This window comes from Galendromus occidentalis, unplaced genomic scaffold (genome assembly GCF_000255335.2).
Source record: "Galendromus occidentalis unplaced genomic scaffold, Mocc_1.1 scf7180000077487, whole genome shotgun sequence".
Lineage (NCBI taxonomy): Eukaryota > Metazoa > Arthropoda > Arachnida > Mesostigmata > Phytoseiidae > Galendromus > Galendromus occidentalis.
Window position 1 is genome coordinate 783,195 of NW_003805475.1, and position 27,399 is coordinate 810,593.

General features: G+C 52.3%; 4 protein-coding genes across 4 annotated transcripts; 2 read left to right on the forward strand and 2 right to left on the reverse strand.

The window, feature by feature from the left end:
- Positions 1-727: 727 nt before the first annotated feature.
- On the reverse strand, positions 728-2,491 carry LOC108864568 (uncharacterized). The gene has a single exon (XM_018640535.2). The coding sequence runs from the start codon at positions 2,489-2,491 to the stop codon at positions 1,196-1,198; it is 1,296 nt and encodes a 431-aa protein (XP_018496051.1). The 3' UTR covers positions 728-1,195.
- Positions 2,492-3,038: 547 nt separating this feature from the next.
- tst (superkiller complex helicase subunit twister) lies at positions 3,039-6,965 on the forward strand. The gene is made up of 3 exons (XM_029112227.1): positions 3,039-3,191; positions 3,351-4,162; positions 4,315-6,965. The coding sequence occupies exons 2-3, from the start codon at positions 3,352-3,354 to the stop codon at positions 6,963-6,965; spliced, it is 3,462 nt and encodes a 1,153-aa protein (XP_028968060.1). The 5' UTR covers positions 3,039-3,191; position 3,351.
- Positions 6,966-7,284: 319 nt separating this feature from the next.
- Positions 7,285-18,185, forward strand: BRWD3 (bromodomain and WD repeat-containing protein). The gene is made up of 10 exons (XM_018640537.1): positions 7,285-7,330; positions 11,812-11,900; positions 12,044-12,103; positions 12,220-14,392; positions 14,478-14,678; positions 14,808-14,965; positions 15,088-16,256; positions 16,346-16,566; positions 16,689-17,357; positions 17,512-18,185. Exons 1-10 carry the CDS (start codon positions 7,285-7,287, stop codon positions 18,183-18,185), a joined length of 5,460 nt encoding a protein of 1,819 aa, XP_018496053.1.
- A 407-nt stretch (positions 18,186-18,592) lies between these two features.
- On the reverse strand, positions 18,593-20,835 carry LOC100900214 (solute carrier family 25 member 51). The gene is made up of 3 exons (XM_003745982.2): positions 20,660-20,835; positions 19,883-20,114; positions 18,593-19,774 (listed from the first exon to the last, which is right to left on the reverse strand). Exons 2-3 carry the CDS (start codon positions 20,060-20,062, stop codon positions 19,055-19,057), a joined length of 900 nt encoding a protein of 299 aa, XP_003746030.1. The 5' UTR covers positions 20,063-20,114; positions 20,660-20,835; the 3' UTR covers positions 18,593-19,054.
- Between the last annotated feature and the right edge of the window lie 6,564 nt (positions 20,836-27,399).

The window sequence follows — 27,399 nt, forward strand, 5'->3', positions numbered from 1 at the left end:
ACAGCGACCCACTCAGAGCATTACGCCGTTGTCGTTACACGGAGAACATTTGCTCGTCGGTGCTGCTTCTATGAATGAACGAACCGAGAAGCAGCGGCAGCAGCAGCAGCAAGGGAAATCCTTCTTCTCCTCCTCCCCAATCCTCCGAACTTGCGGCAGGACCGGGAGGCCTTTACGCTCGCTGGATGGCACGGCGCGACCAATCGAACTAGGATCTATGCGGGAGACTCTGGGAGTACCTTTCACTGCCGCACATCTCTTCTCGCTGAGAGGCAATGCGGTGGTTTGGTTTGCGGTCTAGGGACTGAGAAGTTAAGAATGAGCGAGAAAAAGTTCCGAATCTTCCGCTAACTTCGCCGGATAAAAAATTCCCAACAAGTGGACATCCAGGAGTTGAGCCGAATTTTCCCTCCCCGTGCCTCCTCACCCGAATTTGCAGCGGTTGCCGCCCCTATCAGCTAACATAAGCGAAAACTCATCAAGGTTGATGAGCGGGAGCACTCGGCTCAGAGGTCCCCCCAGACTAGCATAGAGCATTGGAGCTGGAAGTCCTCGCCGTTTCGGCTCAAAACCCTACGGTCGCGACCTTGACTATTCTACGATTTCACACCAGCTCGGCGCGTGGATCGAACAAGCAGGCAAGCAAGTAAATGAGCCCATCCCGGATAGTTATCCCTGAATCAATAAATTTATTTTTCTCCAGATAAGAGCCTCCAAAATCATATTTGGCGGCTCGATTTAGTCTACTAACAAGATTTTGTTCCTGGGGCTGCCAGGGCGGAAAAAATCTCCGGAAAAGCGAACTCTGGTTCCCTATAAGCTCCCTAAGATCCGACGCAGGACTATGGCCGAACTGAAAACCCTCAAAATATAGCGTGATCACTCTCTGAACCTGCAATAAGCCTGAGTTAGTCAAAAACGGTCAACTGATAAGGTACTGTATATCCGTACGAAAGAGTTCTCGTGTATAAATATGCAACCGGGACGATTCGACGGCGCCCGAGGGGATTTGGGTATCAAATGCAGGGGCCCGAGGAGACACCTGATGAGTCCCACCTTCCCTCAGGCCATCATCGAGATAAGTTCGAGGAAGGCTAATCCTGCAACCATGTACTCATGTCCAGTCTCCTCCATATACGTAAAATGTTTTTAGTTCCTCACACAGCACGACAGATTCGCGTCGCTCGTAGGATGACTATTTCCATATGGCGCTACTCGACAGAGGAGATCTTACTCTATTACTTCTCCGTAAGCGCGGGATCTGCTCAGGCGGATCCTTCGATACCTCAATGCGAGCCTTGAAGATTCTTTCTGTGGTTTCTTCAGGTTCGTCCCGGAATCGTTTCTCGAAGCCTTTCTTTGGCGGCGCTGTAAGAGGCGTCGATTCTCTGAATCTCATGGGAGAATCGCGCTGATCGTGGAAATCATAGGTCTTCCGCATTCGGGAAGCCGCTATGGTCATTGCGGCTTCGATTCGCTGCATCCTAGAATCCAATTGGTTCACTGCCGTACTCATTTCGAGCAAGAGCGAGTGGGATCTCTCCTCCGGCGAGCGATACGTGATGGCTTTATAAATATAGGCGACAAAGCTAAGACAACAGAATACCCTCCGAGAGAGGTGTAATCTGAAATTGATCGGGTTCTCCGCCTTGAAATACTCATGGCTTAAACCGGCGAACTCCAGAGCCCACTGAAGGATGGCCAACTCTATTAGCAGGTTCGTTGTGAACATCAAAATCAGCCACGACCTGACTTGACGAGTTTGTTCGGGCGTTGTGATCAGGAACGAGATCAAAACTCCACCGATGAAGTAGGCGAAAGATGAAAGCGTCGACGCGTGCCCAGCGATCACCGTGTTCACATAATGAATCTGGTCGAGCATCACCGACAATGATGAACCCTGGGAGACGATTTTCGATGAGAGCTCTTGGTTGGCGGAGAGCGCAACTCGCGTTAATTCTTGCAGACGGTCTTGATCTTCGCGAGTCGAATCCATAACGCTGTTCAGGTCGTTGAGTTTCGAAGAGAGCTCCACGGAAGAATCCGAGAGGGCATTGATAACTTTCAGAGTGTTGCCCTGCCACTTCTGCTGCTGTAAAAACGAGCAGATCACCTGACTGTGCGTGAAGAAGTTGGAGTAGGTTCCGAGATGGGGGCTCGACGACAGTTCCCGAAAGTCGTCACAGCCCTCGATGCTGCCGGGATTTGCGCATTTATATCCCGAATGACCGAGTTTCTGAACGAAACATGAGGTGAATTCCAATGCCATGCGGTGCTGTGCATCTTCGCTCAGAGAAGAACACGACTCGTGAAGATTTTCAACCGCGCGCTGCCAGCAAGGTCCATAGGCGACGATGTTCTCACGAAGTTCGTTGAGCAGTCTTTCTCCATGAGATAGAGGAATCTCCAATTGCAAGGACGCAAAAACCGCGGGGAAAATGAACGGCAAGAGGGAACACATGCCCGTCACTTTCACTGGTAGTTTCTTCATGTCAGGTGAGAGTTGGGAAACGCCGCGACTTTGCTCTGCTGGGACATGCCCTCCCACTCACGCTTTGCGGGTTTCGATCGTTCCAAGGGAGCGAGTCCTCGCAGACTTCTCATGGATTCGAACGACGAGATGGAGGATGAGCCGATTCACAACGCTCTGTTGTTGTATACCTCTATGGGTGCCATATGATCTCATACGGGAAACAGATGGCCCAAACCGAGGGAGAGCGGCCTGGTTCGCGTTTCGCGTCCGAACGGAATTCGAATTCTGTTTACACGGAGCTGTCGGTTATCGTCGTCTGACTCGAATGAAGCGCGCGCTCACCGTCTAAATCGCACAGGGAAGTGCTTGGCGCCTGAGCCCATGTACGAATCGTCTAACTTACACAAAATCACATATCCGATGGGCACAGGCTAAAATGAACGCTGTGAATCGTCTGGGAAGGCAGTTACTCAGAAGTTCTGAGTCAGAACGAATGTTTGGTATTCCGTTGCGTATACCCTCTCCCTTTTGGCAAACAGCTGATTGGCATGCGCTTGGCATTTTTGGCGATTTCAATCCTCCGAGATGATCGGCAAACTTTTTTGAGCGCTTGATTTGCTCGCCACCTGCTACAAGCAGTCGATACTTGATGAGCTTCCGTCGTTCTGACAGGACGTCACCATCCGTTATCAACAAAACATTGCCGGGATCACCACAGGTGAATTTTTTCCGAGAGTTCCCTCCTGCTTCATAAACCCCGTCTCAACATCTACAGTAGGTAGATGTCCGGGGATAGAACACGCCGGCGACGAAATTAGATTCTCCCAATATCTAATCAGGACTTGTTCGAACTTCAAAAATTTCATCTTGTATTCAGGATGGACTTAGTTTTCGACCCGAAGGATCTCCGTTTGGTCGCACAATCGAATCCTGACCGCGTAGACCTTTTCTACGAGCCTGGATCGCTGCCGCGAACCGTCGGTAGCACCCCATTTCCTCCGCCCCCGCTCTTCGAATCGACTCAGCAAGAGGATTTGGAAAAAGACATATCCAATTTCCTTCTGAAGCCGCCTGCTTTAGATCTGCCCAGGGTTATACCCGATGTGTACGATCTACTGAGAGCCGACGTTCAGCCGTCCTGCATCCAATTGAAACCGATCAGAGATCTCGCGACTGGGGACGTGAAAGGAATTTCTGAAGTCATCCCGCCGTCGGCACCCGTCGAAGTGGACTTCGACGAGCTCCTCTCCAGACCTCCGGGATTCGAGCGTGATGTGGACTTCGAGAAATCTTCCGATATCGTCGAGAGGGGCAGCCCAGCCAGGGAGAACCGTTTGGACAACTTGCAAGATATCCTGGCCACTCTGCCGGATCTGGTGGAAGTCGTCGAAGATTCCAAAGCTAGTCCTGACGCAGACAATGTGGTTGAGCTCGAGAAATCCGAGGAGTTGGATCGTATCCCCGACGTTCAGCTGAACGAAGTTCTCCATATCAGCGACATGCCTACTCTTCCCACCAAAACCAGATGGGCGGAGGTCGTGGATATCTCGCAGCCAGTGACCAATTATGAAGAACTCAATCCCAACCCGGCTTACTCGTGGTCTTTCGAACTGGACACTTTTCAGAAGAAAGCCGTACTCCTCATGGAGAAGGGCGAGAATGTCTTCGTTTCTGCGCACACATCCGCAGGTATCCTGAAATTCACGAATGAACTCCACTCTATCTCGCTTTGAAGTTCGGGAATGCGGTCAAGCTATCTCTATTGCTGTCCGAGTCAGAGACCGTCCGCGTCGGTCTCCCTCAGGCGGTCCAGACGCTTCAAGAAATTTATTCCCTTGCAGGCAAGACGGTCGTCGCGGAATACGCAATCGCTCTCAGCCGAAGGCACATGACGAAAGCTATCTATACGTCTCCTATAAAAACACTGTCGAACGAGAAATTCCGAGATTTTCGCGAGACATTCGATGAGGTCGGAATCGTGACCGGGGACGTTCAGATCAATCGTGACGCCGCAACCCTGATCATGACCACGGAAATTCTTCGCTCGATGCTCTACAACAAAGCCTCGATAATTGACGATCTTGAATGGGTGATATTCGATGAATGCCACTACATAAACGATGCCGAGCGCGGGGTAGTTTGGGAAGAAGTACTAATCATGTTGCCGTCGCACGTTAATCTGGTCCTGCTATCCGCTACGGTTCCCAACGCCTTGAATCTCGCCGACTGGATTGGCCGCATCAAGCAAAAGCGCATCCATGTGATAGCGACCACGAAACGTCCGGTCCCACTCGAGCACTACCTATATGTCGGCCGGATCGGTGCCAGCAGCGAGCAGAAACAAGCACTGAAGGCCAAAGCCACTCCCGAGGCGGTCAAGTTACCGGACCAGGCGCTGCTCATCCTGGATTCTGCCGGACAGTTCAAGAGTCAAAATTACCTCAAGGTCTGCGCAGCGAAGAAGTCAACGTCGAATAATTGGAGGGGGCCTGACGAAAGGAGTCGCTACTTGACGCTGCTGCAATACCTTCAGAAGAAAGACGCCTGTCCCGCGATTCTCTTCACTTTATCACGCAAGCGTTGCGACGACAATGCGGCGTCACTCGCCAACGTCGACATGACAACGGCAACGGAGAAGTCGCAGATTCATCGCTTCATAGCCCAGTGTACGGCGCGACTGTCTTCGGAGGATCGCCGTCTTCCCCAAGTGGAGACGCTGAAGCTTCTTCTGAAGAACGGAATCGGAGTTCATCACAGCGGAATTCTGCCGATCATGAAAGAGGTGGTCGAGATGCTCTTCCAGAGAGGCTTGATAAAAATTCTCTTCGCGACCGAAACATTTGCCATGGGCGTCAACATGCCCGCGAGGACAGTGGTATTCGACAGAATTCGGAAATACGATGGATGTCAATTCCGTGATCTGCTACCGGCCGAGTACATTCAGATGGCGGGCAGGGCCGGGCGCAGAGGGAAAGACACGGTCGGAACGGTCTTGATCATGATTCACTCCGATGTGCCAGATTCCGGCTCTCTGCAAACGATGATGATGGGCAAGCCGCATAGTCTCCAATCGAAGTTCAAAGTGACGACCGCGATGATACTCAATCTTAAAGCAGGACTTCAGCGGAGAGTTGAGGATTTGATGCGACAATCTTTCATCGAGGATGAGAACCAGTCCCAAGTCGATCAGATGGTGAAGACCCGCGACAAGCTGAGGACGGATCTCGAAAACATTGAGAGCTTGAAATGCGACAGCTGTGTCGACATCGAGAGTTGCCTGAGCACATTGGAGCAACTGGCGGCGAACAGGAGAGCGCTTTGGGACAAAATTCTCGAGTTTTCCTCAGCCCCCAAACTCCTGCCGACCGGAAGAGTTCTCGTATTCCGCAGAGACGGCGAAGCGCCGCGACTCGGGGTCATCGCATCGTTCAACTCGAAACAGAAACAGATCTCTGTCGTCTCATTGGCGGAGAAGGCGGAATCCGAGTGCTACTGGCCGGCTTCCAGAAAGATCACCACGAGCTCTAATCCGAAATGCGAGCAGCTCACGATCGGAGCCGGCGAGATTCTCGATCTCTCAACAACCGACGTCCGTATCGATGTGAAAAGCCTCGGAACGCCGAAAGGTCTTCGCGAAGCGGGCCAGAACGTTTTCGAAATGGTTGAGCGGTGGGATTTCACAAAATTCAATATCTCCAAGGAGCTGAAAGGAGCTGGTCTCGATCTCGCCGAACAACTTCAAACGTCAAACTATTGGGAACAACGTGTGCTTTCCCATTCCTGTGCTCAGTGTCCGTTGTTCGAGAGCCATTCTCGAATGGCGCAAAAAGTCATATCCGTTCAGTCGGAACTGGATAGAGTGAATCTCATGTTGTCCGAGGAAGGAATGAGGATGATGCCTGAATATCATAAACATCTCGCGCTCCTAGAGAGGCTCGGCTATCTCGAACCAAATGGACCGCTAAAACTCAAAGGAAGAATTGCTCGAGCGATGAGCAACCATGAAATTCTGCTCTCGGAACTTCTGGTAGGGGATGTCCTCATCAAATGCAAGCCCGCCGAATTGGCAGCGCTCCTGTCCGTCTTCGTATATCAGGGAAAATCGGACGAAAACGAGGAGGCCGATATCCCGGAGCCTGTCGAAGAAATCATGCAAGAGTTCAAGGCGCTCGCGCTGTCCATCGGTGCGGTGCGTAGAGAATGCGGTTTCGACGAAGATCCCCAGACGTACCTCGACCAGTACAACCGAGGCTTGGTCAATGTCGTTTACAACTGGGCCAGTGGCATGACTTTCGGCCAGATCATGCAGATCGCGGAGAATCAGCAGGAAGGGACGATAGTGAGATGTATACAGAGACTTGACGAACTGCTCGGTCACGTCAGAGACGCGGCAAAGGTTATTGGCAACCCAGAACTGCATAGCAAAGTAGAGCAGGCTTCTGTTTTGATCCGGAGAGATATAGTATTCGCTGCTAGTCTGTACTTGGAGTAAAGGATGCGAGAGAGGCGAAAAGAGTCGAATAAAAGAGTTTTGCGGATGAGAGAGCTGTCGTGCCCTCTGGGCCTCTGGGTTTGCGCTCGCTTTCTTCTTACTCTTCGCAGCGTACGTCACACGGAAGGTTCCAGGAAATCGGGAAACAGCCCGCGATGTAGGCGTCAGAAATCTTTTTTATTTACAGGATCCTAGATTACTTTCTGCTCGTGGGAATAGAAATTCAGCTCGTGGCCTCCTGCACAGCCGGCTCTGAAGCTTCGGCTTCTGCTTTCAGGGCGGCTCTCCGCGCTTCCCAAGCTCTCTTGTAGGAGTACGGATGAATACCGGTATAGCCCGCGTAGCCGAGCAGTTGGCCGACTCCGGTACTGGGAGTTGCTCCTTGTCCGAACCAATAATTTAATCTGTAATTGGAGATCGTTCAATCAAATCACATGAGGAGCAACCGCTCACATCCGCGGCCCCCGGGCTGACGAGGCTCGCATGAGCCGATGCTTGAGCACTCCAGATGCCTGTGAAGCTCGATAGAGAAAGTACCTTTCGAAGTTCAAGCTGACCAACTTCTCGTCTCTCTCGTTCGGCATCGGATCGAAACTCCCGATTTGTTCCAGGACCTCCGGATGGCCGCCTCTGCGCGGTACTCTCGCGGCCATTATGTGGTAAAAGGGTCGATTAGCGCAGCCCTTGAGTTCCAGGACTATCCGGAGGAACATCGCGGTCCTGCAGAGCTTCTCAAGTCAAGGGGACAAGGAACTTATCCGGCACCACTCGGATGGAACACAGTGTGCGGTGCGCGATTCGATGCTTGCCGTTCGAAACGTGTGGCTATAGGCCGCAGACTCTCACCTGCACCCGGAAGTGTCCGAGAATATTGCAATGACTGACCCTCAAGACGAGCCTGAATATGCGACCGGTGGATGGGATATATTCTTCAATCGCTTGAGAAGATACAATCTAACAAAAGTGATCCTTGGGATGGGAGTCCCCGATTATCGGGGAGGACCCCGATCCCAGATCCGATAGTCTTGGCGTGTTTGCTTCACCATCTTGAAACTCTCGCTCCCTCTCTCCTTCATATAGATCACCGTGCCGGGTCTCGATGTCGTGCTGAATCTACGGACCCACCAATCTACGATCCCCCGATTCTTTCAGAATTCTCCGGAGTAAATCGACGGAGCCCGCACCCCGTCTCTCGCAGCTCAGGAGCTCGTGAGAAGCGTCCAAGCAGCCGATCACTACTCCGGAATCCGGACTCGGACTCCGACTTCGAACCCCAGGCATCGGCTCGCTCAGTGGGGAGCGCCAGGCAGCGCGCACGATTCAAATACTCATCAACAAGATACCCCGAATTCGGAGTTCGGAGATGGAATTTATACAGGGTGCTTCTTTCAAACGGCGCGAGACGAGGCAAGCAGATATGGGCAATTGACCTCGATATCAAAGCCTGGATGTCGGTGGTCGAACTCCAGACCTCCAGACTCCCGGATGATCAATAATCGAATTATCGAGTCGGCGTTCTCAAGCAAACCCATATCGATTCTCGGAATCAGGTTCTTCGCCCTCGAGCTCAGACCCCTTGAGAGTCGGACTTGAATAACCGGAAAAATCGAGCATCCTTCCGAAGGACAGCTCTCACTCCCATCACCGGATCTGTATTCAAGCTACGCTAAGGTATTAATGATGTGGAGATGAACACGAACACTGTGAGTGAAGTCCCGAGCTGCGTCTCTGCGAACTCTGTGACATAGCCCCTGATCTAGTTGCGAGCCAGCTCCCCCGGAAGCGGAGCTCGCTCGAGCTCGGAGGTCCAAGCACGAAAAAATACCAAGAGAAGGCAGGCAGAATGGCAATGGAAATCCTCAAGTGAACAGGCCGAAAAACTGGGCGAAATAGGCATAATCGGCGGGGGAACAACCGCACCAAATCGTTCGTCAGTGCCGATGCACGAGAAAATTTCGTGAGAACTCGGAGTCCCTTTCACTTAGTATTCGACACCGGCCTGATGCGGGCATTTCACATCATCGAAAATATAGTCTGCCTCCAGGTGGACCATCGTATTTTACCCGAGATGGTATTCAAGCGAGATAAGTTCCAAAAGCATGGGTTCGCCGACCCCATTTCACACCTTGAGTTCCATCGTGTGCCTAGCTTCGGCGATAGGAGCGTCGCAGAAGCATAGGATTCTCTGCCGAAATATATCGTGGGGATGCAAATGCAGCAAATCCAGCAATTCGTACATCTTTCGACGTCTCGATACACGAAAATTTATCGAGGATGTCAGGGGGAATCGCCAGAAGCTGGATCACCGCCGGAACCGCAATCCCTATTGCAGGCGGGATGGAATCTCGTCCCCAATACGCTCACCCGATTAAGTACGCGTCCGGATTCGGATGGACTTGAGCTTGCCAACCCGGAGGGAGATGGGAAACGGAGTGGCTCTATGTTTAGTTGCGTAGCGCAGCGGACACCGACAGAGCGCTCGCTGCGTAAGGACCCGGTGTTTCCGCAGGAGTATCCTAAAAGTCCGGGGCTCGCTCATCAAGAGAGTCCAGCGTCGAATTGGCGCCTCAACTTGGGCTCCCTTCTCTCGTAGACGATCGTAAGGGGGGAACTTCTTCCGCGCGATGAACCCACGCCGCCCTTGTAGGAACTCCTCCCGAGACTTCCTTCGATTCCTCACGATCGGAGTGACGGAGAATCCAACTCTTCCTCAGCCCCTCCGAACTCGACTGACGAACCCACTCCCTGAGCGAGGATAATTTCCCCCTTCGACACATCCCTTCTCCACATTCAACTGCATCGCAAAAGAAAGAATAAATGATAGTGTCGTGATAGTTTCTCGCACATCCGAAACCTGGCACAAGAATTCGAACACTGCAGACCACCGCATGCAGTCGCCAATGAGCTCCGTCTGTTAGGCTCCAGAGCTCGAGGTGTCAAAAGCCCCTGCCGAACTAAAAGCTGAAGTTGCAAAGATATAGAACTGGGCGGTCTCGTCCTTTGGGTGTCAACTCGCGAGGTCCTCTGATCGAATGTACTGGATGAGAAATTCCTGTTTGTGGCGCAAATATGGGGTTGGAATTGAGCTAATGGGACTGCCCGACGCCGGTACACTTTCCAGCAAGAATCATCGTCATCATTATTCGGACCTTTGCCTAGTTGAAGAAAGCAATCCGTAGGGTGCGAACGAGCAGCTGGCCGCGAATATCGCTCCGCCGAGGGTTATGCTAGAATCGGAATCTGCAGAGGCTTCCATCCGAGCTTCGTTTGATTCCGGATTGCTCGATGGCTCACTGAAACCCCGTCCGTCATCCAAGCAACTTCGGCTCCCTTCCAAGGTTTCGCGTATCCCACGGGTCACGTGAACTGTATAATCGTACTAGGCACTACCTGGCCTCCGGTAATAGTTTACCAATCGGTGACATGAAGTCAATCTTTTTTTTTCTGCACCGATGATGTCTCATGTATGAAGCGTAGGTGGAATCTGGAGTCCTCCGAAACGTTTACCGAGTACCGGGGAGAGGTATTTTCGCGAAGGGGGACAGAGAAGAGCTCGGTTCTCGCTATGTGGGCTCGACCGACCACTGCGGTGCTGGCTTGCGTTAGAAAAGAGCCGTATAAGCGTTTTTTCCAGGCGATTTTCTCGATTCTCGAAATTCGCCAGGCTGGTTTGTCCGTTCCGAGAGATGAATTTTGAGGGGTCATATGCCCTGGGTCCGACAGGTTCGACCCAAACGACCAAGACGTCCTCTACGAACGTTGACCCTCGGGGGAAAGGGAAATTATCACAAGTTCCGTGAAAATGACAGTACATGACCTTTTCACGTAATTTTTGTCAAATGAAGTCACCGGCTTCCCCTGATCACTTGGACACAGACCGGGGGGACTAGATCAGTCTATAAATTGGTCAGAAGTCAAATCAGAGTACGGCATGTAAACAAACGCACGTGCGTTTCCAGCAAGGCCCTGCAAGACAGCGAAATCACGAAGGGCCTCGGTAGGCTTTCAAGCTGTTTGTCGAAAGGCGTTCATCGTCTTCATTCTCAGACGGGAGGTTTTGAACAGACGTGATGAAGCAAGCGCGATGGAGTTATTGAGTTCAGAGTCTGTTGAGAACCCCTTACAGCCTCGAGGCGAGGATCTACTTTGCATCGCAGTTCGCTCATGACCGCTGTGACGCGGCCGGGTCGCCGTGGTGCATGTAGTCAATGTGAATCTCCCTGTGTGAGTGAAGTTATCTGTGGTGAATTTGTCTGTTGGAAAAGATATTTCCAGGTATAGGTGGCTTTAATATGAATGGGTTGTGAAACTTTTCTCCATTATGGCGGACTCTGACTCATTGAAGCAAGGTGAGTGATTCAGAAATATGAGACGCCTGAAGCGTCCGTTAGGCTTGTACAAACCCACAAAGCAGCTTGTTTTGAGATTCGAGAGCTCGAATTCGGAACGGGGCTCGGAGATTTCCGCGAGCGTATTGGGGGAGCTAATTCCACATGGTCTCTCGAACCATGACCGACGCAAATTAGTCGCTTCTGAAGTAGAGAGCGGGCTTCCGATTGTACGAGAAATTTTCGCTAACGGTCACCGTGATTGCATTTGAAACAAAATATGCGAATCTCGAACTACCTTGTTCAGAGTCTGCGACATTTTGGGCTCGGACACATCAGAGACCGTGAAGTCATGATACCGGACTCCTAGGAGAGCTGTTCCGCGGCCCGAGAATCGAGGGAGCTGAGACAAACGTTGTGACCTATTTGATACATCGGGCTTCCCACATGAAGTTTCGACCTCGGAGCTCCGGAAATTCGCTCCATGAAGGGAATTTGATCGAACTATTCGCTTCCAGAACTGTACTACTTGATTGCCAAGTTCCTCGAGGGCGGCCCATGCAAGCGTGCAGCTCAAGCAATTCGTGAGGAAATCGATGAGCACAAGGTACGTATGTGCGAATTATCGCAAGGTCTGACGGGCTCCGTGAAGCTCCGGTGTTTTTTTTGCCAATCTGTTGTTTCGGAGGAATCGTGCGAGGGACATAGAAAAAGAAAAACACAGAACTAAGTCGCGAACGAATACCGCAGTTACTCTCTCAACGCACCGATTGGATCGGCAACAAACATGACATCACAGTGCAGTACATGGTGAGTTTTCCGGAGTCGGCGGATGAGAACCGAATTTTATTCTCGATGGAAGTTCCTCTCCGTTGGAATTGGCGAACGAGTTCTTCAGATTGATGGATGGTTTGTTTCGCTTCCAGGAGCGGCTCTGTCCGATCGAGTCGGACTATCTGCTACGGCTATGCGAGAATCTCTGTACCGCGCTCAACACAGCTGTTCCAACAGCGCTCGCGAAGGCTCCGCGAACTCTTCTCGGAACCGGGCGTCACAGCGCGCTCCGTACGAAAGAAAGCGTCGTCTCACGGCGGCCTTTCTTCTCAACAGAACCGTTCATGGAGCGGCGCGGTCAGAAAATTCTCAACCCTGCAACCACCCTGTGTCCGTCGATCGCACTCCTGACCGAGACCCGGAAACTGACGTCGAGCAGGAATTTGCTCGGCATCGCGCCCGTCAGCATGTACAGTTCTTCATCGTTGTTCCGGAGAATCGCTGGCCATCTGTCAGCGGTCTACTGCGTTTTATACGATCACACTGGAAAATTCATTTTCACGGGAGCCGACGATGATCTGGTGAAGATCTGGAGCGCAATCGACGGCCGCCTCGTGGCGACCCTCAGAGGTCACGCGTCCGCACTCACAGACCTGACGCTCAGTCCCGATAACAGCATGATCGCGTCCGGATCCCTCGATAAAACCATCCGAGTCTGGTGTTTGAAAACTCTCAGACCGGTTGCCGTTCTCATCGGACACACGTCGATGGTCACCTCCCTGAAATTCTGTCCGTCGGTCCTCTACGATAGGTCTTTCCTGGCGTCGACGGGCAACGACGGCAGTCTGTGCTTCTGGGAATACGATGCCAAGAAGAAGGAGTTCCAGAAAGAACCACGGCGCTTCACCGACCGCGCGAAAGCCGGTGCTCAACTCCTGTGTCAATCGTTCAGTCCAGGAGGGTCCCTGCTGGCCACAGGATCCGCGGACCACTTCGTTCGCATCTATCAGATCTTCAAGCCGAGCGGTACTCTCAGCTGTCGACGGGAACCGGAACGTATCGCGGAGCTGGCCGCGCATACCGATCGCGTGGACTCGATACAGTTCGCCAACAACGATACGAGACTCATTTCTGGCTCGCGGGACGGCACCGCGAATATCTGGACGTTCAAGGCGAATCGCTGGACGAACATCACGCTCAAAATGACCACCAACCTCGAAGGCACCTCGAGAGACGATGAGGGCGCTCATTCAGAACTAGTGAAAATTAAAATGAAAGTCAACATGGTAGCCTGGACCAAAGACGACAGCAATGTCCTCACAACCGTCAGCGATCATTCGGTCAAAATTTGGAACAGCTGTTCGGGTCAGCTGCTCCGGGTCCTCAAAGGCCACGAAGACGACGTCTATTCCCTCGAATGTCATCCGACTGATCGGCGAATCCTCTACACGGGAGGCCATGACGGCAGAGTGATCATCTGGGACATGACGGCAGGCAAAGCGCTGAAGACGTTCCTCAACTTCTTCGAAGGCCAAGGTTTCGGAGCCATGTTCGACCTGAAGGTCTCGCCTGACGGATTGACATTCTGTGCGACAGACTCACACGGTCATCTCTCGCTCTACGGCCTGGGCAATGGTGAAGCGTACGCGAAAGTGCCAGACGAGCAGTTTTTCCACACAGACTACCAACCGCTAATCCGGGACGCGAACCAAAACGTTCTCGACGAGCAAACGCAGGTCGCTCCGCATCTGATGCCGGCGCCCTTCCTCGTCAACATCGATCTCAGACCTTATCCACCGAATTATCAGAGGCTCGTTCCAGGCAGAGAGAATTGCCCGGACGAGTTGTTGATCCCCGTCGAAGCGAGAGATCAAAATCAGGAGCAAGACCCGAACCGACGGCCGAACATCGACGACATGATCCAGAGACTACAGGATCAACAGGGAAACAACGCGAGAGCCGGCCGGGCTCCTCCGACGCCTTCGAGCAGAGGAGGCATGCGTCGCGAAGGCGAGGTCGAAGGAGTTCGACAGGGAGGCAATTGGGGTCAAGCGAACAACGCCATGAATGTCCCGAGGAAGAAGATTGTGGTCCCGCCCCTGAGTGCGCCGGAGATCGAACGCGAGTTGAATCGGACCTCCATCCTCGCTGATTTCGAGATGGTAGATTTCCATAGGGAAAAGAAACGGGAACAGCTCGAGGCCAGCAGCGCCAAAGCTTACGGTTTGCGGCAGAACAAGGATAGGAGTTCTCTGACCAACGGTTCTTCGAGAAGTCGTCGCGGGGTCGTCACTCTCAATGATCTCCACCGATCGAGTGGTCGAGGTTGGTTCTCCCGGTCCGATGGATGAGTCTCATCTTGATGATGGAAGTGTCGAGATCGTGTCTCAAACATTTTTTCTCTCCTCAGCACTCCGGAGCTCGGCCCCGATCGAAGACATGGAAATCGACGACGATGAGTTCGATGAGGTCGGCGAGAGCGACTCCGACTACGAGCAAGACTCGCCTGGTCGGGAGCGGACCAGCACCGGCCGCTCCCGCAATAGGGATACCGAGAGGAACGGTGCCAGACAGAACGGTCACGCCGCAGCTGCCAGCTCCAGTCGAGGAGGTGAGAGCAGTCGAGCTATTATTTAATATGAATTATGAATGAACACTCATAAATTCATTATCCTTTCATAGACCCTGTATGTTTGCCCCATAAATTCGTTCTATGCTCAACGTTGTTCCCTCTGTCCAGGTACGCGCAGTCGCCGCCTCGTGGTCCGCGAAGAGGCTCATAGCGCGCCAACTTCAACCTCGGGAACCGAGGAGGACGAGGAGGACTCCGAGGGCAGCAGCCAGGACGATGCCGAGGAGGATCAGCGTTCGGACTCCGAACAGAATCAGGACAGCACGGTGCGAAGATCGGCTCGCCAAAGAAACTCGAAGAAGAAAGCGAAGAGTCGTTCAGCGACCGGAGAGAGAAAATCGTCGCGTTTCAAGAAGGGTGCCGATAAAAAACGGAATCGAACGAAGAGGAGGCAGAAGACGACCAGGAGCAGGACGATGACGAGGAGGAAATCGAGCAGGCTGGACCTTCGTCTCGGCGGAGACCTCGCGAGCTGCAGGAGAAGTTCCGTCCCCCCGATTGGCTGACGGACGTTATGCCTCGGAGAACGCCTTACCTTCCCCAGGTGGGAGACATTCTCATGTACTTCCAGCAGGGGCACGAGCTGTACTGTGAAGCGGTTCGCCGTCGGCGTCTGTACAAACTGGGCAAAGAGCATCAATTCCATTGGAACAAGAAGCTCCGAGAGCAGGAGAAGGTTCGGGTGCTCGACGTGAAATTCGAGCTCCTCCCGCCGAGATTGTGTTGTGTGAAGGTCGAGTGTACCGATCCGGGCAGTCCGAACAGCGCGGACGCTTTCTGGATACGTTATCACGATTGTTCGGACGTCATCGATTTCCTAGTCCTCCATCAAATTTTCCAAACTGCCAGGGAGCGCGACTGGAAACCAGGAGACCGTTTCCGCTCAATCATCGAAGATCAGTGGTGGTTGGGCACCATCAAAACACACGAACCCATCCAGCCCGAATTCCCCGACTCCATGTTCCAGTGTTTCATGGTGAAATGGGACAACGGCGAAGAAGAGCGGATGAGTCCTTGGGACTTCGAGCCCGTGGATCACACTCGACTGCCCGTGACCCAGGGCAGCGGGGTCGACATCACTCCGGGAGAACGAGAGGCTCTGCAGTACGTTCCGTCTCAAGAGGACTTCGACACCGAGTCCCGAGACGCGTTCCGGACTCGCATGATGAAGGGTCTCGACGTAATCATGACCTTGTCCATAGCGGAACCGTTTTTGGTGCCTGTTGATCTCAATAGCTATCCTGCATACGCGACGGTGGTGGCTTATCCGATGGATTTGACGACGATCAGGTCGCGTTTAGATAACAATTTCTACCGACGCAAGGAGGGAATCAAGTTCGATGTATCCTACATTGGATACAACGCGGAGAAGTTCAACGAATCCTCGTCTGCGATAGTGAAGCAAGCGAGGCTGTTGACAAGAGTGTTGCTGCAGTTCATTAACGATGTGAATTCCGAAGACCCGCTGTCTATTTATCAGAGGCTCTCGAGTGGAGACCAGACCACCCGAGGCGATCTGAGCTCCGACGACTCCGGGGGACCAGGCCCGAGCAGGAAGTGAGTCCTAGACCATGACCCCCAGATTGTCCCGCTATTATGCGCTGTGCCGTCCTGAGCGGAGATTAATTCCGATGGTTTCGTTACAGATTATATTTGAATGGTTACAACGATTCGAAAAGTCCAGGGAAGAAAAGCAGAGAAGAAATTCGACGGCCGACCACACGCACGACTTCGAACTGGAGAGAACAGTGCGCTACACTCGTGGCGCTGCTCATCCAGCAGGAAGATTCCGAGCCGTTCAGAGCGCCCCCTGATCTCGAAGAGTTCCCTGATTACGCTGAACTCATCAAAACCCCCATGGATCTCAGTGAGTGCAACCGAACGCTTTCTCTTGCGATCCGAGCCGATAGCGGACGCTGACGCGCCCGATGAGGTATTTCCGCAGATGATGACTTCATCTGGATGACGTCATTGATCCTTTCTCCGCAGGTACTGTGAGCGACAAATTGACGAATGGAATTTACGGAACGCCTGAGGACTTCGCGAAAGACATGCAGATAATTTTTGCTAACTCGCGAACCTATAACACGGATAAACGCTCTCGGATCTACACGATGACGCTTAGATTATCCGCTATGTTCGAGACCCACATGCACGGCATTATCCTCGATCACAAGGCTGCTATGAAACGCTCTAAAACTAGGAAAACTTATGAAGAGGAGGAGGACAGCGACGAAGAGAAGTATTCCAAAAGAAGCCATACTAGACTTCAGAGATCCAATCCGAGGCGGAGTAAGCCGTCACCTGCGGAGACGAACGGCCATAGCAGCGGCAGCAGTCAGACACACAGCAGTGGTAGCAGCAGTTCCTTCACGAAGCGCCGGCGCCCTGTCGAGACCGAAGAAGATGAGGAGGTCGTCACAAAAACCACCAGTACAAGATCTGGGCGAGTTGTGCGACCCACTCGTTTCAACGATATGGTGTCGATGAGTGACGAAGAACACGAAGACCGCCAAAGATCAACGAGGACCGACACCCGATCCATGGCATCCCGGAAACGGAAAATTACCACGGAGACGGAAGACGAAAAAGAAGATTTGAGTTCTGAGGAGGTCAGGCCCAGGGTTCTCACCACCCGTAGTGGACGGACAGTCAAACGTGAGTATCGTAGGCTTCGTACGGCCGTGGGGTAGAAATTTCCCATTGGAAAAATCTCGGGCCGTTTCGGAGAGCCCCGAGTCGAATCAATTCTCCCCCTCCCCCCCTCTGTTTCCCTTGAAAATATTTTAAAAAACGGAATGATCAGTTCTAGGCAACCGTTCTTCGACAAGTGCCTCAACGTCTTCGTCGGCCGCGTCCAATACTTCGGGTAATAGTCCCACGACGAGTACCTCGGATGATTCCAGCCTTAGTCCGCGGAAGAGGTCGGCAGCGACCCCGGCTGCGTCAGCATCCTCGAACAATCGTAGAACGTCCAACAACGAAAGATCTCGCGTTCAACCACGGAGGATCAAAGTATCAACAGAAGAAGACGAAGACGACGACGAAGAGGATGATGACGATGATGATGAGGAAGAAGAAGAGGAAGCGGGTGCTGACGAGGAGGAGGAGGACGACGCAGCGTCATCCGAAGAAATCACCACCGAGGAGTCTCCGGGGGCTCACGATCGACGCTCGACTCGAGCTCGGAGATCTCAAACCGCTAGTCGTACGACAACGCGGGAGACGAGCGACGACTCGACGCCCCCGAGACGGTCGTCCCGACAGAAGAAACCCGTTCCGTCAAAACGCAATGTCAATAATAACGTCGGTAGCGGAGCTCTGAGCGAAAGACCTGTAAGAGCAGCTCGATCGAAACGCCTTCTGACGTTGGACGAGGACAGCGAAGACTATGACAAGGACTACGAAGAGATCGCGTCGTCGAGGCCAAAGCGGAGTCGGACGCGAATGTCGAACGGAAGCAATTCGAACCATTTCTTTGATTGATGATGCGGGAGAGATGTGTCGCATCATTGGGTCTTTCAAGATTTCTCATTCTTGTTCGTTGGAGAAATCCGGGCTTCTGACCTCTTGCGAGATCATGGATGATGACGAAGACTTGAAACTGCTGCCATGGCTGTGATCGGCTGTTTTTTTTTCGTTTTGTGTACAGAGAAAGCCTTGAAGACTGATATACATAGTACCGATAGAGACTCTATATTCGGGTTGGTAAGGATGTGCGTGCGTGTTTTGTAAATTCTCTACAATCATAAATATTATAGTCCTGAAATAAAGTGGTTTTTCGACTGAAGGCTCCTATCTCGAAGCGGAAATCCTCGGCTTCGGATTCCGGGTGGGAGAAGAATACAACAATGTCTCGAATCCGGCAGGAGGAGACGAAATCCGGGAAGGCGAAAAACACATGGGCCTCTGCCCCACCTTTATTGTAGAATATAATAGTCTCATGTATACTCTTTCAGCGTTGTATATAGAACTCTTTATGATAACCTCGGAGCTGGCAATAATTCTCATGGTGAAGGGGTATTAATTGCAATCAATCCAACGCAACAAGCGACGGCGAATCCCGTCCAAAGCGAATCGGAATCTTTCTCTCCGTCGCTCCCTAACATCTCGACACTGAGCGATGTCTGATCTCACTACTAATCGTCGTAACGAAACATCGATCTTCAGTACAGACCGTAATTTGACGAATTGTCATTAAAAACCTCATAACATTTGCAGCACGCCGACATTCTCTCTACAGCTCCGAATGTTCTGTGTCAGATGGTGCACGCAGCGATTCGTGGACGTAGCGTCCGAAAACCCCCATCGGCCAATCATTGAGCTGGACGTTAGCCTACTTCAGCGATCGAATGTCATAAACAGTCACACGACCGGTAGCGGGTTTCATATTCTTGCTTGAAGACCTCGTACGCCGCGTTCGTTATGCCCCACGAGAGCATGGCTCTAGAATAATTCAGATGAACACCGGAGAAAAGTTTCCGGAGACTTCGATCGCGCGTCTCGAAGGCGAGCCTCAGCGCCTGTCTCATGCTCAGATGCGGAGTTCCGTACTCGACTTGCATGTTTATTTTGGTAACGTTGACCGGGTAGAAAATTGTGGAAACGAAGGCGCCGGTGAGGGAGCCGCTGAGGAAATCAGCGAATAACTTCTGATAGCTTTTAGCGTCATCCCCGAGCGGAATGGCGTCGCGAACGATGTCTCGCAGGGTGAAAAACATCATTGTGCTAGGACCGTTCCGTAGCAGGACAGCACTCAGGCCGCGATAGTACTCCGAAAGTCCATGGGTGCGCATAGAAGAGAACACGTGAGCCGTGTTCCTGAAGCGGTGTTGATGTCTGACGTCTTGCAGAAGGCACTGAGCTCTTTCCAGTGGACACAGGAGAGCTTCTGTCGTCCCTGCGAGGAGAGCCGCGAGTATTTTCTGTTGTCTAGGTCCTAGATTGGGAGCACGAGTGGAAATGTGCCGCTGGTAGGCCGCGTACGTTCCGAACATGATGGACGTCGAAACCGTCTTCTGTATGAGAGGCGGAAGACAACCTTTGTACAGAGTTGCGAGTCCTTCGTTTTTGAGCTGAAAGGATCGTTGTCGAATCGGAAGAGGATCACGTAGGGAGTCCAAATAAATTATTTGATCTTGAGACATATTATTATTCAACCGCTCCGATCGCTCCTATCTCACCTGGCTGACGGCGGCCGGAGTTTTGAAGCCGTGTACCATCTGACGGAACATGATCTTGTTGATGGGAAACGTGATGACGATGTTGACGAGAGCCGCCATCGCTCCGGATATAAACTCAGCGGAGTCGTTGTCGATGGTTGCGCGACACCCCTCGAGGTGGGTCCGAGCTTCTATCGCCATATCGAAGCTACAGTTCCCAAGATGTCATGACGCCGAAGGGTAGATTTCTTGCCTGCGATGAGAAGCTGAGTCAGCTCTCACCTAGACCGCGACACTCCCGATCCTTAGTTCCCTGACTTTAAGCGAAGCTCTGCGCGACTACTGTCCTGGAAATCTCTCTTCGAGCCGAGCTCGCGCTCGCTGTTCTCAATAGGCGTTCTGCTGTCACTCCGAGTATGTCAAGGTCTCTCAACGCGCAACAGATGATGCTTCGAAGAATCCTGGATCGTTGTGGAGAATATACCCGCTTTCTTATCGATGACGTTCTAGCCGAGTTTTTACCCCTTATCGGAATAACCTAGATTATCTGTCGACCGAATTGGTCAGAATCCTCCAAACTTCGGGGAGAATTTCACCTTCGCCTGGGCAAGTTATCCGGATTACATCGCTTGGGGAGCCGATAGCTCTCAATCCACGCGTTCTTTACCCGATATTTCTTGATCGGGGAGCGGAGTTTTGTCTGGAATTTCCGCTAATCAAGAGGTCGTCCTCAAACAGATAGGTGACACCTTGGAGCGCGATATCGAATCGTTCTCAAGGACGGGTGCCGGTACTCACCTAAGGATGCTCACTCCTAACATCGAGAGAGCAGGGGATGTTCTGAGCAACGCCGAGCCGAGAACATCTTCGCCCTGGGCTCGGGATCCGCCGCGAGGCTGCTACAAGCAAAAAATTCAACTATCAAGATGTTCAGAGGATGCTGACATATTTGTTGTTGACGACGTGTCTTAAACAGCGGAAGACTGTCTTGCTTGACGGAGCTCTTTGCGCTCGCCTCTCCACACCGCTTCCCACTACTGAGGGAAAAGAGCGCGTTGCGCGTGCCAGTCGAAGATCGGGGGAGCTTGACGTCGATTCCGACTTGCTCTGTCCCCCTTTCTGCGCCAGACCCGATCATATGCATAGAGGTCCAGAGAGGGAGAACTATATATCCTCACATCAAGCCTCGTTAGATTTCCGCATAGCCCTCTCCGGGGTAGTGGGGATAATTTCCAGACAAGGCCCTGAATAACCTCGAAGAGAACCTCCCCGAAATTCTTTCGGTACTCATTTCCGAGCGACACCGGACATTTCGATCGAAAGAAATCTATGATACAAGCGGTGCCTCTTGATGGCCTCATCGACATTCAGAAGTCTTATCTGGAGAAAATTCACTCAACTGTCTCGATCTGAGAAAATTCACCCAACTGTCTCGATCTTAGAACATTCACCCAACTGTCTCGATCTGGGAACCTTTCGCGGATCTTGTCTTGAGAAATGCTTAACCATACAGAATTTCGGCGAACGTTGCTCGTCTCGAGAAAATACGGAACGTTCCCCGGACACTCGTCCCCGCGTCTTCAAGCATGAAATGTCATCCATCCGGAGAGGGATAACGAATGTCACGGTATCGTGAGCTGTATCGCCTCTTTTGATGCGTCGAATCGTACCTCACTCACCTGGCGAAGACTCGAGCATTGAAGCTCTGGGATCGGAATTCGGAATGCATCTCGCCGATCAGCGAGCATTCGAAAAGGAGCTCACTCATAGAATCGACTCATCCTCCCGAGATGCCGCAACGACGACGAGTTCGGCTCCGCTCGAAAGCATGGGGAAAGAACTGGATCTTCGAAGCTCATGCCCGTCTTCCAGGTACAATGAGTTCCGAATTATTGATTTAGTGCATCGAGCTCCACGGTTCGAACCCCCAATCGTTCGCCGCTTATCGACCTGCCTATCCCACCTGGGTTCCGCGACTTGACGATTCCCTACTCCAAGTTGAAAACCATAGGGACCTTCGGACCCCTTTCCCTCCACGAAACAAGAGCTAGGAGCGGCTCGAGTATCCGACACATGCAATTCCTCGTCTTCGAGGAACAAGATCGTATGCCCCCCCGCCCCGTCTGTCGAAGTCCAATAATGATGGACCGCTTGGCACGACGAGGTTTCTCACAGTTCAGAAGACACGTTCGAAGCTTCAATTCAATCATGGATACCGCAATCAGTTAGTGCTTCCTAAGGACCTCGGAGGTTTGTTGGGCGAATTTCCCCGTCGACAAGTACTGTTTTCTTCAAAAAAAAATCTTCATGCTCATTGTCTGTCTTATTTTCCCACCCCCCGATCAGCTCGTGGACGGATTTAGTATTCCACGCCGCACTGCCGTCCGTATTCGATTTTTCGCGCCTCTGACAGCGGTCAGAGCGGCGCCGGCGTCGGCTACGACTGTTCGGCCTTTGCAATAAATATTTCCCACAGAAATTATGGCTGTAAGGCATTCTTCCCCATTCATTGGGGGGTTTCCCCGTACAGAGCTGGTCCACAGTCCCCGAGTTGTCTTCTGAAAATGCTTTCATGCAACGAAAGCACCCTACCCCGCACCAATACCCGCGGATTTGCCGTCACCAAGCACATTCGGACACTTTCCACGAACGGAGATCTCGCCACAGGCTGCCGCGGTGGCGGCTTGCGGTCGTCTTCGTAGCAGTCCTGTCATGCTGTCTCGCTGGCGTCGAATTCCGCGGAGTTTCCATGTCACCGTCGCCGGAACGGATTCCGAGGAGCATGATCCATCGAAACAGCTGGATTCGACAGTGAGCGTGGAGAACTCAGCTAGATTTCGAACGGAGCGATCACCGGAGCCACGACCCGTGGAATCGCAAGCGATTTTCGGAGCCCGCTAAGCTAGCGGGGGCAAGAGTTGTGTGCTGTACGGAGTTACGCCATCGAAGCTTAGGCGTGCGGCAGGTCTCTTACACTCTCACAGTGCGCTACGAAATCTGAGAGTGTCTGGTGGAGCGGACCGACAGAAAGCTTCCCATGTGCGACAGCATGCGCAGCTGATTCTCTAACAAACAAGTAAGTCATTCTCGAGAGGAATCCTCACAGTGCCCGGCTGAAGTCGTAGAACCAGAAATAGACCGTCGTCTGTGTGGTCTGGATACTTGACGTTCCGCGGAAATCACGGAAAAGAGTGGTTATCGAGTGTTTGCTTCTAAGACGAAAATCGCTAGTTGTGCAAGCCGTCCAGAAACGAGCTGTGTGTTGTCGTCTAATCTAGAGCCGCGTTGAGTGTTCAGGGACATCCACTTGCCGAGTTTTTTGGAGCGGTATTAGATACGCTTGGATCTAGGAGCCATGCTCAGCCGGCGCTGGCGACCGCGGTTCAACATGGATTATCGCGCTCGAGTATCGCTTCCGTAGTTGACTTTCCGAGCCGAGAGACCTGAGGTCGAGACTCCGCGACCCGTGTTTTGGAGCGATCAGCTGGTTTGGGAGCAGCGAGTGACGACTGGTTGGTTGCGCAATAACCAAACAATGGGGACACACAGCCTTCCACCGACAAGGGTTTCTCCGAAATGAGTCCTTCAATCATGACGCTGTGAAGGGCTCCGTCGCAAAATCCACAAATTTTGTGACTACGGCGCGAACATTCGACCGGAGAAAGGTGCTCGCGGTTTCTCAGTAGTCGAGCCGACCGTCGACTCGACCGTGGACTGTTTGGCGTCGAGCGACAATCGAATTTCCCATTCGTTCATCGTCGGCTGGTGTGCCGCTCGAATTGTCAAGCGGAGTGAAAGGGTCCGCGGCCAGCAGAATGTGACTGCGCCAGAGAAATATGGCTCGAATAAGCGAAAGCGACTGGTGGATCAGATGACCCGATCTGTCCGGGGTAGCGATAGTCCCCTCCACCAGTTTGTTTGAGGTCATTCAGCCGATTCGGCGCGCGGATTTCTGTGCATCTGACCAACGGATCACTTTCAGCTGTGCGGCGTGCGGTGCTTTGCTCTTGTGGGATTAGGGCTCCACGCGCGGGATAATCGCTGACTAAACAATCGACAGCCGCGTCCGCATAGAATCAGCTTTCACAGCTGCCTGAAAACGAGAGTCGAGCCCGATCCAGGCGGTCCATGAGAGCGGAGCCGATCGCATGCGAGGAGCCGGACGATGACGTCCGTGAAGAGGGGACGTCACATTTTCCTCCAGTAGCATAGTGGTTTCCTTGTGCTCTCATTTTTTCCCCGACCCACTTACGCTACGACAAAAACACGGGAGACGAATTCAAACTTCGCTCTGTAAGCGGTGAAAACAACGTGTCTCTCGTGACGAAACGGCTTCTCGTGTTATCGCTGAGAGCTCTTTCAAAGTCGGGAGCGATCGCGTATCGATTGCGGATCACATGTAATCAACGCACCCAGAGCATTATCGGCTCTTTGTGGAATGGCCTTGCACCGAAAGGTGAGAAGGATCGTGACGAGCGAGAAAAATCGCTCGCGCACTGATATTCATCGGTGTGACAAATAATGCAGAAACTTCCGGAAGGACATCTTTCACGTCGCTCTGGAACCTGGAGTGTCTTTGGAAAGAACAATCAGATTCTCGGATCGAATCTTCCGACACAAAATGAGCGGTAGCGATCTCTGTATCGCTTGGAGACCGTCGTTCGAGCATCTGCACTCGGAGCCGTCGAGTGTTCTGAGATGATTGCTTGCTTTGCCTACACACCTATGTAGTCGAACTGAAGCTTCCGCTTTCTGCGAGACCCGCAGAACCGTCTGTCACAGGGCGGTCGTTTGTGCGAATCGGTGACGACTGTCTGCGGCAAAAACTTTGTCGTCGCCACTCTGGTGAGGTCGGATACGGATCGTCACTAAAGCCGTTGGGAAGTAATTTATTTTCTCTCCGAACGGAGAATTGTCTTTCCGCCGTTCTGAAGCGATTATATTCGATGAAGAACGAAGGCCTTTCGCCGATTGTCCACTCAGTGAATGCTCTCCGATGAAGACTTCGGTATATCGTCGAATCCAGGACCTCATCCGTGATTCGCCACCGGGCAAAATCTCTTCTGAGCTCAATTTCGTCTCAATGCTCTCGTGACTCTTCCTGTGTGTTGCCTTGGAGGATCCCGGAAAGGAGGAACGTCTCCCGAGACTTTCCCTGCGACACATGCCGATATCAACGGCGAAACAGGTACGATCTCTTCCCGAGTAGCCTGTGGATCGAACCTCTGAGAAACTTACGTCATCGACAGAAGCAGAAATTCGGCTCGTCGAAGTTGGAAGCGATCGCGTATCGATTACGAGTGATCCCGAATGATCCGAACTCATTGTCAGTCAGAAACGTACGTCCAGAGTTGACTCTCGCCAATATTCTCGTCGAAGTATTAAGATAAAAATCGATTGGCTTGGCTGCAACTTTCGGGTGGACGTGCGTCACCTGCTGCTTCCACGCGAAACGGCCTCGCCGGTCGAGCATCAGGGGTCCCGAACCATCTGTCGCGCTGGAAAGAGCGTTTATCACTGCGTTACAGTCGAAGGGCTCCGCTCCGTCGTATTTCCGCCACCTGCGGTTCGTGGACGCTCTATTGACGCAGATTATTTCGATCCAGGCGCGAGCGTGTTCTCGAGTCAACGAACATCTCAAGAGCGAGCCGTACTTTGAGCTTTGCTTTCTCGCGGCACCTAAGGAGAGCGTCATCCTCCACTGTGACTCATATCTCACTGGACAGGTGGAAACGGAGCGAGCTGCTCGCAAGCTTGCAAACCGTCTGTCTGGCGAAACGTTTTCTATTCAGTCGCTGGAGATATGGTCTCGAGATGTCTGGAACGACTGCTGACTCCACGTAGAGCGGCGGCGCGGCACCGGATCGCAAGGAGGTGATCCTCACGCCAAAGTGGTGCGCGGCACGCCACGCTTCACTTGTTCTCAAGCGTCCCGCTAATATGCTGCAATGACTGCTAATATTCTGAAACCAGTTGCTGCTCGCCAGACGATTCTTTCCGTGAATTTTGAACGGCATTCACCGCAATCGGAGCGCATGAGGATGCCAACGCTCGATCGCGTTCTCGCTGCTACTCGACAGCTCGATCGACAGGGTCTTGATTACCCGAATTTCGAATCCAAGAATTCAGAGAACATTCGGTAACGTCCGAATCGCCACTAGCGAAGGGAGTTCCTATGACAGACAAGAAATAATTTAGTGACGACAGCTCGAGTCTCCGGTCATTTGATTACATGCTGCTACCTGAACGGGACGAGGTCGAAGTACGGTTCCGGTGTCGTTGTACGGTAATAATTTGTCTTGTCTGGCCCGGCCGAGTCTTTCGAGTGCCTTCTCATGCGAACAGCTGGTGACTTTGCATCGTCTCGGCGCTGGTACGGTGAACTCGATTTTTCCACCTATCAATGGTCAATGTCCTGCTCGCGGAGCATAGGGCCGAAATTCTATAAAGTTCTTGAGGGCCTTTTCCGTCCCAATCTTCGCCGATCACCGAGGAGTCGGACTTACGCCTCGACACCTATCGGTTTCTGTAGAGAATATCGTCGATGTGGCGGACATTCTCTGACAAGAGATGATCTTTCACGGGCATATCGGGCAAAGCGACTCTGCCCTTCGTTGAGAGAATGCGTTGCTTTGCCAAGACTGGCCTGTCTCAAATCTATTAAAGACTCGATCCGGCAAGGGTTGGGAGACCAATCTTCTCCCTCGAATCACAGCAGACAGTGACTTCGCAGCCTTCCGAGAGCCATCAGAGTTGCCTAATTCAAGGGCGATGACTCCTCCGAGATTGTCAGAATGAGACCAAGGAAATTCGAGCGACAGGAAAGCACCACCAGCTCGCTAAAATCCTTGCTTATGATAATCAGTCAGCTGGAACGATGAGCTCGATTGAGCGAAAAAGGGACTTTCTCCCTGAGCGTGGCAACGTCCTAGCGAAATGATCCTTCGTGATTCTTTCCGTAGTCCGTCAAGTCATGTTCGGGCAACTCCGTCAGGGATAAAGAAAGCATGAAACTCCTGCTCTCTAGCCGGACCAGGCTTTATTCGATGCTCGACGACTCCGGGTACTTCTCGCGAGTTTTTTTGACATGCCTTCTCTTCAAGATCAGATTTGTGGCTATTGGTTCCAGAGAAGGCTTACAACCAGCGTCAGGAAGAGAGTCTCAAGATTAATCGGCTTGCGTGGGTGTGTTCTAATCCGACGTGGCCTCCCAGATGTTTATTCTCGAAACGTATTTGGCTGTGACGACACCTTTCGCCGTGTCGAATGGCTCTGGCGAGAGCAGAACAAATAAGGACCCTGATATCACCGTAAATGCCAGGAAGCTTCCCCGGTGTTTCGCTCGAGAGAAACGATTGCGAAAAAGAAACGGTGCCATGTAACGCCAAGGCGTATCCGGAACGCGCGTGATGAACATGGAGACTTGCGATATCGTAATAGACCGAAGACGGCTGAGGCAGATTCCCGTCTTTGAAGAAGTGGCCTAGCTGGTCTAGGTCGAGCACGACTGGTTGATATCTCGCGAGGGCTAGTGATCG

Bases quoted from the DNA above. Each gene is read 5' to 3' on its own strand.
- LOC108864568 (XM_018640535.2), bottom strand. From the start codon at position 2,491: ATGAAGAAACTACCAGTGAAAGTGACGGGCATGTGTTCCCTCTTGCCG.
- tst (XM_029112227.1), top strand. From the start codon at position 3,352: ATGGACTTAGTTTTCGACCCGAAGGATCTCCGTTTGGTCGCACAATCG. The intron at 4,163-4,314 runs GTATCCTGAAAT...ATTCCCTTGCAG, and splicing joins TTCTGCGCACACATCCGCAG to GCAAGACGGTCGTCGCGGAA.
- LOC100900214 (XM_003745982.2), bottom strand. From the start codon at position 20,062: ATGGCGATAGAAGCTCGGACCCACCTCGAGGGGTGTCGCGCAACCATC. The intron at 19,775-19,882 runs GTGAGATAGGAG...CGATCCTTTCAG, and splicing joins CTCCGGCCGCCGTCAGCCAG to CTCAAAAACGAAGGACTCGC.
- BRWD3 (XM_018640537.1), top strand. From the start codon at position 7,285: ATGAATACCGGTATAGCCCGCGTAGCCGAGCAGTTGGCCGACTCCG. The intron at 7,331-11,811 runs GTACTGGGAGTT...ATTCGCTTCCAG, and splicing joins CGAGCAGTTGGCCGACTCCG to AACTGTACTACTTGATTGCC. The intron at 11,901-12,043 runs GTACGTATGTGC...CGAATACCGCAG, and splicing joins AGGAAATCGATGAGCACAAG to TTACTCTCTCAACGCACCGA.